Raw genomic sequence first — 14907 nt, forward strand, 5'->3', positions numbered from 1 at the left:
TAATGGTTTAGATTCAGAGGGGTTTAGGTATCTTTGTACACAAATCACAAGAAAGTTAACCTGCGGGTAGAGCAAGCAATTCAGAAGGCAAATGGTCTGGTGGCCTTTACTGCAAAGGGATTGGAGTACAAGAGTAAGAAAGTCTTGCTGCAATTGTACAGGGCTTTGTTACAGAAAAACAGGACTTCAGAGTCGGCCATTCATCTCTTCGAGTCTGCTCCACCATTCGGATAAGATCGTGACTGATCTGGTTGTGGTCTCAACTCCTCTTACCTGCCTGCTCCCCCATAACCCTTGACCCCCTTGTCTGTCAAAAATCTAACTCAGCCTTGAATATATATTCAATCACCCAGCCTCCACGGCTTTCTGGTGAAGAGAATTCAACAGGCTAACAACCTTGAAGAGAAAAAAATTCTCTTCATCTCCATCTTAACAGGGACATCTCTTATTATTAAACTGTGTCCCCTGGTTCTAGTCTCCCCCATAAGAAGCATCTTCCCCGTATCCACACTCTCCAGTCCCCTCAGGATCTTATATGTTTCAATAAGATCACCTCTCATACTTCTAAACTCCAATGGGATTAGGCTTAACCTGTTCAACCTTTCTTCATAAAATAAGCCCTTCATCCCAAAAATGAGTCGTGTGAGCCTTCTCTGAACTGCTTCTAACGCATTTATATTCTTTCTTAAATAAGGAGGCCAAAACGGCACACAATACTCTAGATGTGGTCTCACCAACACCCTGTACAGTTGCAGTAAAACATCCCTACTTTTATATTCCATTCTCCCTGCAATAAACAACAGCACTCTATTTGCCTTCCTAATCACTTGCTGTACCTGCACACCAACTTTGTGTTTCACATACCAGGACACCCAGGTCCCTCTGTACCACTGAGTTCCGCAAGCTCTCACTATTTAAATAGTAATACTGCTTTTCTACTCTTCCTGCCAAAACAGACAACTTCACATTTTCCCACATTAGACTCCATCCACTATTTTTTTGCCCACTCACTTAACCTATCCATGTCCTGTTGCAGACTTTTTACCTCCTCATGAAACTTACTTTCCTACCTAACTTGGTGTCATCAGTAAATTTAGCAACCATACATTCTGTCCTTTCATTCAAGTCATTGATATAAATTGTAAATAGTTGAGGCCCCAGCACTGATCCCTGTGGCATGACTAGTTACAGCTTACCAACCTGAAAAAGACCCATTTATGCTTACTCCCTGCTTCCAGTTAGCTAACCAATTCTCTATCCATGCTAATATGTTACCCCCTACACCATGAGCTCTTATTTTGTGTAGTAACCTTTGATGTGGCACCTTATCAAATGCCTTTTGGAAATCCAAGCACACCACATCTACAGGTTCCCCTTCATCCACCTTGCTTGTTACTTCCTCAAAAAACTCAAATTAATTAAAACATGATTTCCCTTTCACAAAACCATGCAGAACTTTGCCTGATCCCGTTATGATTTTCTAAGTATCTTGCTATAACCTCCTTAATAATGAATTCTAGGAATTTCTCTATGACAGATGTTAAGCTAACTGGCCTATGATTTCCTTCTTTCTGTCTCCCTCCTTTCTTGAATAAAAGGTGTTACCATTTGTTATTTTCCAATCTGCTGGTACCCTCCCATAATCTAAGGAACTTTGGAAGATTATAACCAATGTCTCTACTATCTCTGCAGCCACTTCTTTTAAGACCCTAGGATGCAGGCCATCTGGTCCAGGGAATTGCCAGCCTTTGGGTCTAATCCCACCTTTTCCCTGGTGATGGCGATTATTTTAATTTCCTCCCTGCCTTTTCCCTTTTGATTTAAGTATCTTTGGGACATTTTCCAAGTCTTCTAGTGTGATGACAGATACAAAATTCCTGTTCAATGCCTCCACCATTTCCTTCTTTTCCATTATCAATTCCCCAGATTCACTCTCTCCAGGACCAGCACAAGCTTCAGTTGCTCTTTTCCTATTTAAATACTTGTTGAAACTCTTATTATCGATATGTTTTTATATCACTAGCTAACTTTCTCTCGTGCGCAACTTTCTGCCTCTTGTTTTGAAAGCCAACTTATCTTCTCAGTGAGAGCAGTGGTCGGGAACCCAGAGTCCCGACAGACCTTGGCGTTTCGCCGTATGCATGGACCGGGAGCGGGATGCGTATGCGCAAATCGGCATTCTTAGTTCTTCGGGATGAAGACAGGCCCAGAGCATCTGTGCAAAAAAAGGAAAATAGTGCACAAACCCAGTTCAGGTGACTGGGAGTGGAGCACCATGGTAGTCAAGGATCTCAGACAAGGGACAGAGATAGGTCCCAGTTAAGGAAGGGGAAAAAAAAGAGAGCAGCAGAGAAAGAGGCTCCAATTGGAGAAAGGCCTCCAGTTAACAGACTTTTAAAAAATTCATTCATGCACGGGATGTGGGCATCACTGGCTGGGCCAGCATTTATTGCCCATCCCTAACTGCCCTTGAGAAGGTGGTGGTGAGCTGCCTTCTTGAACCGCTGCAGTCCCTGTGGTGTAGGTACACCCACAGTGCTGTTAGGGAGGGAGTTCTCTCTCAGGATTTTGACCCAGCGACAGCGAAGGAACAGCGATATATTTCCATGTCAGGATGGTGAGTGACTTGGAGGGGAACTTACAGTTGGTGGTGTTCGCATGTATCTACTGCCCTTGTCCTTATAGGTAGTAGTGGTTGTGGGTTTGGATGCAGACTCAGGAATCCAGGGGAATGGAATCTTGGGAAACGAGACTGAAACCCTGCGAGGTGGCAATTGCTGATGCTGTCTAACTTCTGGAGAGAATTCCTTGGTTAGTCCTTCAAAGGTGAAGACTGGAATCCCTCATGAGAGAGATAGAGTTTTGACTCACAGATGTTACTGGTGTCTCGGTAGGTTGTTGAGAAATCCATGGAACCAATCTTTGTTGCATTTGCTATTTATTGTGTAGTGTGGTGTGTTCTACCACAGTTTGTCTGTCAATTCACACGTACCTCATGTCAACACTGAATGTTAGAGTAAAGATAGATATTGCAAATTGTTTTATTTTTCTGACTTTGTATGTTAAAGTTAATTTTTGTTTTGTTCAAAGGCTGTGTAATATTGTGGCTTTATTCCCTTAATAGGTGTCTTGAATCTCAAACTTTGTCTACTTTAAACAAAAAGTTATTGGTTCCTAACCAGATCTTATCAAAAACTTGAGGGTCTCGTCTTAGATCATGACACTATCATTTTTTAGTCATTCTTTGCTAGTTCTTAAAATCTGTCCAATCTTTTGACCTACCGCTAATCCTTGCAGATTTTTGCAATGTTTCTTTCAACTTGATCCAATCCTTAACTTCCTTATTTAGCCACAGATGATGCATCCTTCTCAAAGAGTTTTTCTTTCTCACTGGGATAAATCTTTGATGAGAGTGATTAAATGCCTCCTTAAAAGTCTGCCACTGCATCTTTACTGTTCTAAATTTTAACCCGCTTCACATTGGCCAGCTCTGCCTTCATACCATAATAGTTACTTTTATTTAGGTTTAGAACACTAGTCTTAGACCCACACTTCTCCCCTTCAAACTGAACATGAAATTCAATCATGTTATGATTGCTGTCACCTAGAGGCTTCTTTAATGTGAGGTTATTGATTAAATCCTGAATTGATTAAATCCAGGTCTAGAACAGCCTGCTCCCAGGCTGGCTCTAGAACATACTACTCCAAGAAATTGTCTCAAGTATACGAGACGAATTAATTTTCCAGGCTACATTGGCTAATTTATTGAGACCACACCTGGAATACTGTGTACAGTTTTGGTCTCCTTACGCAAAGGATATACTTGCCTTAGATGGAGTGTAACATTGATTCCTGGGATGAGGGGTCTCCCATTGAGGAAAGATGGGAGTAAAATGGGCCTATACTGCCTGACTTTAAAGAATAGGATTCTGACAGGATGCACAGAATAGATACCAAGAGGCTGTTTTCCCTTACTGAGGAGTCTAGGAACTCGAGTTTACAGTCTCAGAATAAGGAGACATCCATTTAAGACAGAGAGGAGGAGAAATTTCTTCACCCTCTGAATCTCTGGAATTCTCTATCCCAGGGAGCTGTGGATGCTGAGTCATTGATATATTCAAGGCAATGATCAAATGATTGTTAGATTTTTGAATTAGGAGGTAGGGCAGAAAAATGGAATGGAGGTAGATCATCAGCCACGACCTTATTGAAAGGTGGAGCAGGCTCAAGGACTCTTTGGTTTACTCCTGCTCCTATTTCTTATGGGTGCTCTGGTTAGGTGTCATTTAGGGTATTATGTTCAATTCTGGACTCCGCACCTCAAGAAGGGTATGTTGGCAGATTCACCAGAATGATACTGAGGCTTAAAGGGTTAAATTATGAGGATGCGTTGCATAGATTAGGCTTGTATTCCATTCGCTATAGAAGATTAAGTGATGATCTGATGTTCCTCCAGTCATTTGGCGCAGGAGAAGGCCATTCATCCCCTCGAGCCGTTTTTGCAAACTCAATTAGATCATGGTTGATCTCTGTCTCAACTCTATCTACCAGCTTGCTTCTGTAACCCTTAATACCTTTGGCTGACAAAAATCTATCAATTTCAGTTTTAAAGATTTCAATTGGTGCCAAACATTACAGTTTTTGGTTGAGGAAAGGACATGTCAAGCTATTTTTTTTGTTTAAAAAAGGGATTCAAATTATGTGGCACAGTGGGTACCAACCCTGCCACTGTGCCTGAAGTACCAGGTTCAAATCCCACTTCAGGGCTTGATGGCCGCAGAAAGTGTGCTCATAATGTGGCCAAACAGGTTGATTATCAGCTTGGAAATCCTTCCAGTACACCCGACGGCAGGCGGTGAGAGCAGCAGAGTTTCCTGGACAGCCATAGTGCAGGAGGCAATGGCCAACCACTGCAGTACTTTGCCAGACGCAATCATGGATCAAATCCAATGGCAGTCCATGCTTGCCAAGGCCGTCTTAGGGCATGGTACCTGATGGAGGATTCAAACTGTAATACTATAGATAACAACTTGGATTTATATAGAGAATATATTCAGTAAAATGTCCCAAGGTCCTTCTAAAGGAGCATAATCAAGCAAGCCACCTACGGAGATACTGGCACAGGTGCTAATAGCTTGTTCAAAGTGGTAAGTTTTAAATGAGAATCTTAGAAGATGAGAGAGAGAGAGAGGGAGAGGGAGAGAGAGGGAGAGAGAGAGAGAGAGAGAGAGAGAGAGAGACAGGCCGGAGTTTGAGGAGTACATCCATAACATTGAGGAGACGACAGTGAAGCACAACACAGTGCAATCCCCGGAGACTTAATGTTTTGGAAATACTGCGGGATGGGAGCGAAAATAAAGCAATATTTTGGATGACAGTCCTTGAGGAATCTTTGACTAAGATGATGGGGGTAGGAAGAGGGAAAGGGGTGTCTTTTTTAATCCGAACCCTGGATTGTAGAGGAGCCTGGCAGGTGAGTGAGGGTGGGTTGGGGGGTGTGGAAGGATAGGAAAAACCTTTGGAAACAATAAATAAATGGATAAAAGTAGAGTAAAATTGGAGCTGGGAGTTGCACACTATCCTGACTTGGAAATATCATCGCTGGGTCAAAATCCTGGAATTCCCTCCCCAACAGCACTGCAGGTGTACCTACACCACACGGGCTACAGCGGTTCTAGAAGGCAGCTCACCACCAGTTTATCAAGGGCAATTAGGGATGGGCAATAAATGCTGGCCCAGCCAGCGACACCCACATCCCACGAATGAATGGAAAAGCCTACGAAAATTGGTCACTTGACTGAAAGCTCCTCATGGTCTTCTTGCTGGTAAATAGTTATTGGCCATTGTGCCCAACAGTAATGGGGATGGAGTGGGGGATGGCTGGAAGACACAATGGGGTCTCATCAATAGCCAGTCTTGGTGGGGGCGGGGGGGTGGGGGTGCTCAGCACCCACGACAGGCCTGGTGGCCCCTCAGGCCCTGGGTTTAGCACAAAGGGGGTCGTCAACTCCTTACCCATTCTTCAGTGCAATCCTCACAAATCCTTTACGCTTTTTAAGGGTCACAACGTTGTTCCCTGGACTGCAGTCCAGAGATTCAGCTGCTCCTCCGATCACGATTACCACCGCGTTCCCAGTCCCGTTCTTCGACAGCAGAAAGTCAATAGCCTCCCTTTTCACAGGGAAAATACCTGGGTCGGGCGCAGAAAGAAAAAAGCAAGAAACGATTACTCATCTGGACTGTGGATTATCTCCAATTGTTAAAACGCACTTGCAGTGACATCAAGGCTGCACAAGTCAAGTGGATCAAATACGTCCAACACCAGTCCACAGCAAATTGCATTTATATAGCACCTCTAATGACACTATTGTTATAGGGCAGTTAAAGGAATGCCTTAAACAGTAGAAGTTATGTTACACTTACATCTGGAGTAACTGGGGGAGACAGAGGTGCAGTGCTTATGCCACTGGACTAATAATCCAGAGGCCCAGGCTAATGCTCTGGGGACATGGGTTCCAATCCCACCATAGCAGCTGGTGGGATTTACAATTCAATTAATAAATCTGAAATTTAAAGTTAGCTTCATGGTCACCATGACTGAGCCTATCGTCGATTGTCGCAAAAACCCATCTGGGTTCACTAGTGTCCTTTAGGGAAGGAAATCTGCCGCCCTTACCCGGTCTAGCCTCCATGTGACTCCAGACCCACAGCAATGTGGTTGACTCTCAGATGCCTCCTGAAATGATCTAGCAAGACACTCAGTTCAAGGGCAATTAGGGATGGGCAACAAATGCTGGCCTTGCCAGCGATACCCACATCCCATAAAAGAATAAATTTTTAAAAACTGCATGCAGTCTGGGCATCTCAGTAAGGATATATTTGTTCACCAGAATGATACTAGGGGTTAAATGGGTTCAGAAACAAAGACAGCTTCTGTAGTCTAGGCTTGTAATCCCTGGATGTACAGAAGACTGAGGAGTGATCTAATTGAAATCTTTAGGGACTCGGGGGGTGGTGTGGAGCAAGTCCAGAGCAAAGTGGGTGTAAAAGGACTTGTTACAATGAAAGCTGTGTAATTGGAGTGTCCAAGTGCTTCTTGTATATTTTACCATTCAAGTTATTTGGGTCTCTCGATAAAGTATTTTTGGGGTGGTGGGGAGGAGTTCGTACAGGGCTCACTGGAGTTGACAAATAAAGTCTAAGTGTACGACACAAATTAATGATTCTACTGTTAGATTTCTCCACATTGCCAGGTCACACAATTGCAGCAAGTTCTCATTAGCGGGGGGGAAAAAAAAAAGTGGTTACGAAATCAATACACTATCGAAACGATATCAGCATTAACGATGCTTTGCAAAGGATCTACAGTCATTAGATTGGATTCCACATGGGGAAGTGTCACTCCTCACACTTCTGAAACTGATAAGTGTTATTACGTTTGGACATTGGTCTGAGAGACACGTTGTGTGTGTAAGGTACAAACACTCTCTGGGGACAGTACCTCTGGTATCAAGAAAGAGACGTCTCTCACGATTAGATTACATTTTCTTAAAACGCACGCACGCAGCCAAGGCAGCCACAAAGCTGTTGACTTGTTAACGGAACAGTGCCGGCCAAGCACTGGCAAAGGTGCTTCTAAAGAAACTTTCAGCTCCCCCGTGCGGGGGTGGGGCATGAAAAACGGAGTCTGTCCTGCCGGCTGCACCGAGGTCAACACTGGCAGGATGGCGGCTGCCATGGAGACCTGGGTGCTGGACATTGGTCCGCACTCCATCGCTGTAGCCCTTCGTTGCATCCATCAAGAGGGGCGCAGGGCACCTCTATCTCATCCTAGCTGCCCCCTTTTATCCTCGGAGTCAGCCAGGTGGCCCTCAGGCACCCATAGGGAGGACCAGCAGCCACTGGGCACCCCGGGGGCCATCCACCCTCCGGCCCATCCAAATCCCCTCGTCCTGTGACCCACAGGTCAAGGAAAGAGCACCGGCTCCACGGCTGAGGGCACCCGCCAAACAACAGGGCACAGCAGTCAGCCTCCACCTCCTCTGCGGGTGTTGGGCAAGCACCAAGGTGTAGCTGTAGGGGTTAGGAACGTTACAAAAAGTTTGGAGCACAATGGCGGCAAGGTTATTCTCAACATGTATATAATGTTCACAAGTGGAAATAGAATCACACCCGTTTCACATCCCCTCTCGCGTATGCCTCCTCTTTATGAGGAGCTGTGCTGCTGTCAATCAGGTGTAATGCCGTGGGCCCCTCCCCCACTCATCGTAGATATCACTGTCGTGGGTCTCTTGTCAAAGTCGTGTGCTGCTGTATCACCACAGAGCGCGGCGCTGTTCCAGGTCACTCTCATCATCAGTGATGCCTTGACTTTAATGTTAAGTGCGTTTATGGAACAGACGAATACAGAAACGTTCAGCCCACCTGCTGTTTTAACGTGATGGCTGAATTTGAATATTATATTGTTAAATATTAATTATATAAATTTAGCTGATGCTTTTATCCGAAGCAAATTCATAACGATGGTGGTAAATGCCAACTTGAAGGAGCTACTGTCATAGGTCTATATTTTTTAGAAATTATGCTGCGGACTAGATCCAACCCACAGGCCGTGGGTTCCCCATCCTTGCTTTAATATTTCAAGGTAGTGCTGTGGGATCTTTCGCATCTGGCTAAATGGGCAGGCACTGCCTGGGTTTAACATCTCATCCAAAAGATGGCACCTCTGAGAGTGCAGCGCTCCCTCAGCTCCGCATTGGACGTGTCAACATAGAATGCGTGCTCCACTGTCTGGAGTGGGGCTTGACCCCACAACCTCCAAACTCGAGGAGAGTGCGGTGCCAACTGAGGCAAGGCAGACACCACAGCAATACTGCTGGCAGCTGCGCCTGCACAAGAGGCGGTTTCCCATTTGTCATACTCACCCCCACTCATTAGATAATCCCGCAGAATTGGTATCCGGAAATTCCCAGCCAACGTGGCCAAGGAAGGCCGAATTCCTGGAAATTTATTGGAAAACCCAGTGGCTTCTGTCCCGAAGTTGCAAAAAGCTCCAAAGCAAAAGATGCCGTGGGGGTGGTAACCAAAGATGTAGTTCCTGCTGGGGTCAAGGTTGTGCGTTTTCACCAGCTGTAGAGGAGAGAGAATGAAACGCTGCACATAAATGTGGAAAATAAATGACCCAACTTCACCTCATTGATGTAAAGCTCTAATCTGTTTTTATTTGATATGAATGGGCTTGGGTTCCTTATTCTAGAAAAAATAAAGAGATGGCTGAAGGGTGACCTAACAGGAGGGGATCTTATGAAAGAGTACGATAGCCTAAATATAGAGAAGATGCTGCCATTTGTGAGGGGAGACCAAAACCAAATCATAAATATAAGATAGTTGATGATAAATCCAAATAGGAAATTCAGGAGAAACTTCTTTACCCGCATAGTGGTTAGAATGTGGAAATCGATACCACAGGCAGGAAGCACAGCTACGTTTGAAGAGGGGTCAAGTCACCCCCGGAGACTGGGGATTAACGTGGCTTCAGGCTAGCGAGGTCTCCCAAAGATAAAGTCAGACACCATCCTGGCAAAGCAGCAAGTCTCGAAATAGACCGTTTGTTTGATTTTGGCAGGTTCAATAAACCAAAGTGGAAATCAGTTTATTGTTCAAATATGTGTACAGTTACAGATGCAAACCGAGACATGTCTAGACAGTGTCATTGCCTGTCACGTGCTGCACCCGCCCCCCCGCAAAATTAAGGAACATCCCTCCCTTGCAGACCAGTCGAAGGACATCGCCCATTCAGTCCAGCTGCATCAGCAACAAAGGGTCAACGGCACAACCAGCTCAGCTAACTCTCAAACTGAACTCTGATTTTCAGCAAGAGTTATTGTGGGAACACTCCCCAATATGAAGGGGAGCTGCGAGGTAGAGAGGGTCTACACTGAAGTCAAGAAAACAAAAATCAAGACACCCACCGCCTGGGAGTTTGAAATCCAACTTTTAAAATGAACTCTTTCATGTGCTCACATTATTACATGAAGTGATTCGGCGGTTCTTGCTGAGTTAAGACTGTTTGCAAGCCAGTTTGACAAGAGGAGGCCAAAGCCACAAAAGTAGGCATTCAACTGCCAGCCTGGGGCTGCATTCAAATCTCAATTCCGGCCGCACTTTGATATTGCTACAATTTTCCTTAGTAAGGAGTAAATAGTCTGATAAAACTCGAGCTCCTCGAGCTTGTTCCAGTGTTCAGTTAGGATCAGGGCACAATCTGCCTGCAAATTGCTCCACACCCCCAATATCTTTATCTAACACAAATCTTTCAATGTCAGTCATGAAAGTTTCATCTGACCTCCGTTATCTGCATGTTTTGGGGTGGGGGGTGCGGGTAGTTTCTCCCAGATTTTCCACTTATCTTTGAGAGAAAATGTGCGCCTCATCTCACACACCTGCAGGGCCTCAGCCTAATTAGGTTTGCGCCTCCTTGTTTTGGATTCCCCGATTACGCTATCGCAGATTCTTTACACTGCAGGAGGCGGCCATTCGGCCCATCCAGTCTGCACTGGCTCTCTGAGAGAGCATTCTACCTAATCCCACGCCCCTGCCTTATCCCCGTAACCCTGCACATTCTCTCTTTTCAGGTAGCAACCCAATTCCCTTTTAAATACCTTGATCGAACCTGCCTCCACCACCCTCTTAGGAAGTTCGTTCCAGACTCAACCACCCTCTTGGTGAAAATTTTTTTCCTCACATCACATTTACTCCTTTTGCTAATTATTTTGAATCTGTGCCCTCTAGTTCTTGATGTTCTCGAGTGGGAACTATTTCTCACTATTTACCCTGTCCATACCCCTCAGAATCTTGAATACCTCTATAGAGTCTCCTCTTAGCCTTCTTTTCTCCAAGGAAAACAGACCCAACCTCTTCAATCTATCATCGTAGCTACAGTTCTTCATCCCAGGAATCATTCTTGTGAATCTCCTCTGTACTCTCTCCAATGCCTTCACATCCTTCCTCAACTATGGTGCCCAGAACTGGACACAAAGCTCCAGATGAGGCCTAACTAGTGTCCCATACAAGATCACAACGACCACCTTACTCTTGTACTTAATGTCCCTATTAATAAAGCCTAAGACACTATCTGCTTTATTAACTGCTCTCTCAACATGCCCTGCCATCTTCAATGACTGATGTACGTATACACTGAGGTCCCTCTGTCCCTGCACCTCCTTTAGAGGCTCTCCCTTTATTTTATACTGTCTCACCGCATCTTTCCTGCCACAACAAATCACCTCACACTTCTCTGCATTGAACTTCATCTGCCACTTGTCTGCCCAATTCACCCCAACATGTCCATGTCCTTCTGAAGTTCAAGGCTATCCCCGTCACAGTTGTCAACGTTAAAGGAAGTACGGAGGTCTTGTGGCGCAGTAGATAGTGTCCATGCCTCTAAGCCAGTACGCTCTGGGTTCGAATCCTGCCCCAGCGCTTAATGGCCAAGGGAGATGCATTCATAATGTCACCAAACAGGTTGAGTATCAACCTGCAAATCCTTCCAACACACGCCAATGGCAGGTGGTAAGAGCGGGAGAGATTCCTGGAGATGGAAAGAAAGTTGGAGCCTCTAACATCACTAACCGCAGCGCCAGACCACAACATGCATGTAAAAATTGCATGTTACCGCAGTAACTCAGACTCCCCGAGTGTGACACACCACAAAAACCACTAGAGGAAACAGTCTCTTTGTATTTATAGCTTGGGGCAACTGTCACAATCAGGGCGTAGCGCAATGAGGAAAGGTCATTGCCTAATGCCTTTCAGCCGTCATACACTGAGGGGCTGGAAATAGTGTAGGACCCCCTTGGGTTGCAATGCCTGCAAATATTAAGAATATTGCAATTGCATTAAGGCGCTTCAGAGTGGAACATGCTGTACGGAGAAAAGTTGAATTTTATTGCACTTCCAGTAACATTCACATGTTTGCATTCTTCCCCAGAGAGCAGTGGAGGCAGGGTCATTGAATATTTTTAAGGTGGAGGTAGACAGACTGTTGACTAGCAAGGGAGTCAAAGCCTATCGGGGATAAGCGGGAATGCAGAGTTGGGGCCACAAATCAGATCAGTCCCGATCTTATTGAACAGCAGAGCAGGCTCGAGGGGCCGAGTGGCCTACTCCTGCTTCTAATTTGTACGTTCGTGTATTCAATTTGAAATGTACTTCTGCAGATTTTAGGAATAGAAATATATTTTTGGAAAAAGAAATGACATTTTAAATCTCTTAATCATTTAAAATTACCTTGGCTAGGTCACCCTTAAATGTTCTAACCTCAAGGAGGATGTAAATGAAGAGAATGTGTCATGATCTGAAACGAACAGCAGAGGTGGAAACCCTCTGCCTTGAACCTCTGCTGAACCCCACTGCCTCAAACATGGAGTAAGAATGGGAGCTGCTTAAAATTAAAAACTGGAAAATCGGAGAAGTTCATAGGTCAGACAGCACCACACACACAAAAAAGAGAGAGAATTGGTTCATCAATACAGCCAGGTTGGGCCAATCTTCAGAAGGAAAAGTAGAGATAAACACTTATTCAGGGTAGAAAAGGAAGTGGAAAGGAGCAGAGATGGTGAGCCTGGTAACAGGGTTATGTCAACAAAAAAAATGGCAGTAGACAGTCTGGTGAATAGAGAGGATGGTAATGTGGGAAGAGAGCGCAAATTCAAATGGAGGCCCTCTGCCTCCATGAAACATTAATTGCCCTGTTTCGATGCTTGAAGAGCGAGAACAAGGAGGGTTCGAGAGACCTTAAAACCTTGCACCCCCCGTTAAAAATGTAAAAGCTAAGTGTTTGACAGATTTCTCTTTGCAAGGTTTCTAATAATTATTGAACCAGCCGGGTAGATGGAGTTAGGATTATTGCAAATCAATCTTATTTCTCATCTACATGCTGCCCCTTGTCAACATCATCCAAAGACAGCGTTAATTTTCATGTGTACACTGACGACACCCAGCTCGACCTCACCACCACCTCTCTCGACTCCTCCACCGTTGCTAAATTATCAGACTGCCTATCCGACCTGGATAAGCAGAAGTTTCCTCAACGAAATACTGGGAAGACTGAAGCCATTGTTTTCAGTCCCTGCTCCACTCCCTAGCTACTGAACTCTATCCCTCTCCCTGGCAACTGTCTGAGATTAAGCCAGTGTGTTTACAAACTTGGTGTCAGGTAGGCTTCCAACCTCAGATGTAAGCCCATCACTAACACCACCTATTTCCGTCTCATTAACATTACCCGACGTTACCAGTCTCAGCTCATCTTCTGCTGAAATGTTTGTTTGTGCCTTTGTTACCCCTGGACTTATTATTCCAATGCTTTCCTGGAAGATCTACCTTCTTTAATTTTGAGGTCATCCAAAATTCGGCTCATGTCTTAACTTGCAGAAAGTCCTGTTCCCCTCATCACCCCTGCGCTCGCTGACCTACACTGGCTTCAGGTCAATCAACGTCTTGATTTTAAAATTCCCATCCTCGTTTTCAAATCCCTCCATGGCCTCGCCCCCCTCCCCATCTCTAACGTCCCCCAGCCCCACAGCCCTCCCGAGATACCCGCGCTCCTCTAATTCTGACCTCATGTGCATTCCTGATTTTAATTGTGCCACTACTGGTGGCCGTGCCTTCAGCTGCCTAGGCCCCAAGCTCTGGATTTGCCTCCCTACCCCTCTCTGTCTCCCTACGTCACTTTCCTCCTTTAAGATGCTCCTTAAAACCTACCTATTCGACCAAGCATTTGGTTATCTGACCTAATGTGTCCTTATATGGCTCATGTCCTGCTTTGTTTTGTAATGCTCCAGTGCTTGCCTTGTGCCTTATCATCACATTAAAGGTGCTATATAAATGCAAGCTATTGTTGCAGTAGCATAATGAAGATGGTGGAACAGGCTTCAGTGGATAAATGGTCTCAGTGAGGATTGTTAGGATGGCTTCCCTTCCCACGATCCAAGGAGTCAGCGGAGAACACGTCCCCGCCAACGCAGCGGCTGCGGAGACACTGAATGCGTTAATTGGCTGGAGGCGGGATTTCTGCCCCTCACTTGGGAAGAAGACCCACCTCAGAGAGCTGCCGGCCAATCCGATCAATTGCAATCAGCAAGCAGTCCCCAGAGCCTGAGTCCTGGGGGTCCGGGGCTAGGTGGGTTTTGGGTGGGGTGGGGGGGGGGGTCTCAGGGCGGAGTGGGGAGATGAGGCCCAGGGGTATGGGAGAAGGGGGCGGGGGGGGGTATTGGTGGAGAGGTCGGGGATGTGGGGGAGGGAGGACCTGCAGGGGGCCAGTCCTTTTCCAGTAGGGGAGGCTGTGGAAGTTGCTGACGGAGGCAAACCGCACCCCCCCAAACCCCACCCCAACCCCCCAACCTGAGGCCTGAGCAGGGTCACTTTTCAGGCTTCCTCCCTGCCCCTGAACTCCTCCCACCAGCCTGAAAATTGAGGCTGGGTGGGAAATGGCCCTTAAAGTGGCCAATTATTGACCACTTAAGGGCCTCAACTGGGGTAAGGGCAGGTGGGCCAGCCTAGGCCTCGCCTGTCACAGCGCAAAATTGGGGAGAGGTCAGCGTGGACGGGAACCCGGTGGGAACGTTATCCAAGAAATTTTACAGCCACACCTTGCCTACAAACCCGCGGGTGGGAGAATGTAAAATTCTGCCCTACGTTTCCACAAAGAGAGGGAAAAGAATAAAATAAATAAAGGATAAACTTCTTGCACAGTAAATGGTTATGATCTGGAATGCCATGTCTAAGATTTTGGAGGGACACAGATTCAATCGCTGGTTTATAAAAAGGAATTTGGAAAAGCATCTGAAGAGTGAAAACGTCGAAGGGCTACAGAGAAAGTGGAGGGGTGTATGTGGGACTAGCAAGGCT

General features: G+C 45.8%; 2 protein-coding genes across 4 annotated transcripts in view; one reads left to right on the top strand and one right to left on the bottom strand.

Moving 5' to 3' along the window:
- The window catches only part of LOC144682565 (BTB/POZ domain-containing protein KCTD14-like), a 1380231-nt gene that overhangs the window by 967167 nt on the left and 398157 nt on the right, over positions 1–14907 (top strand). The window lies entirely within an intron of this gene.
- The window catches only part of LOC144682557 (diacylglycerol O-acyltransferase 2-like), a 71051-nt gene that overhangs the window by 5630 nt on the left and 50514 nt on the right, over positions 1–14907 (bottom strand). Inside the window, exons 5-6 of the mRNA XM_078544993.1 lie at positions 8925–9129; positions 6016–6190 (exon numbers count right to left, since the gene is read on the bottom strand). Of these exons, the coding sequence (XP_078401119.1) occupies positions 6016–6190; positions 8925–9129 (380 nt within the window). The remainder of the gene's footprint in view (positions 1–6015; positions 6191–8924; positions 9130–14907) is intronic.

The sequence above is a fragment of the Cetorhinus maximus genome, chromosome 7 (genome assembly GCF_964194155.1).
Source record: "Cetorhinus maximus chromosome 7, sCetMax3.hap1.1, whole genome shotgun sequence".
NCBI lineage: Eukaryota > Metazoa > Chordata > Chondrichthyes > Lamniformes > Cetorhinidae > Cetorhinus > Cetorhinus maximus.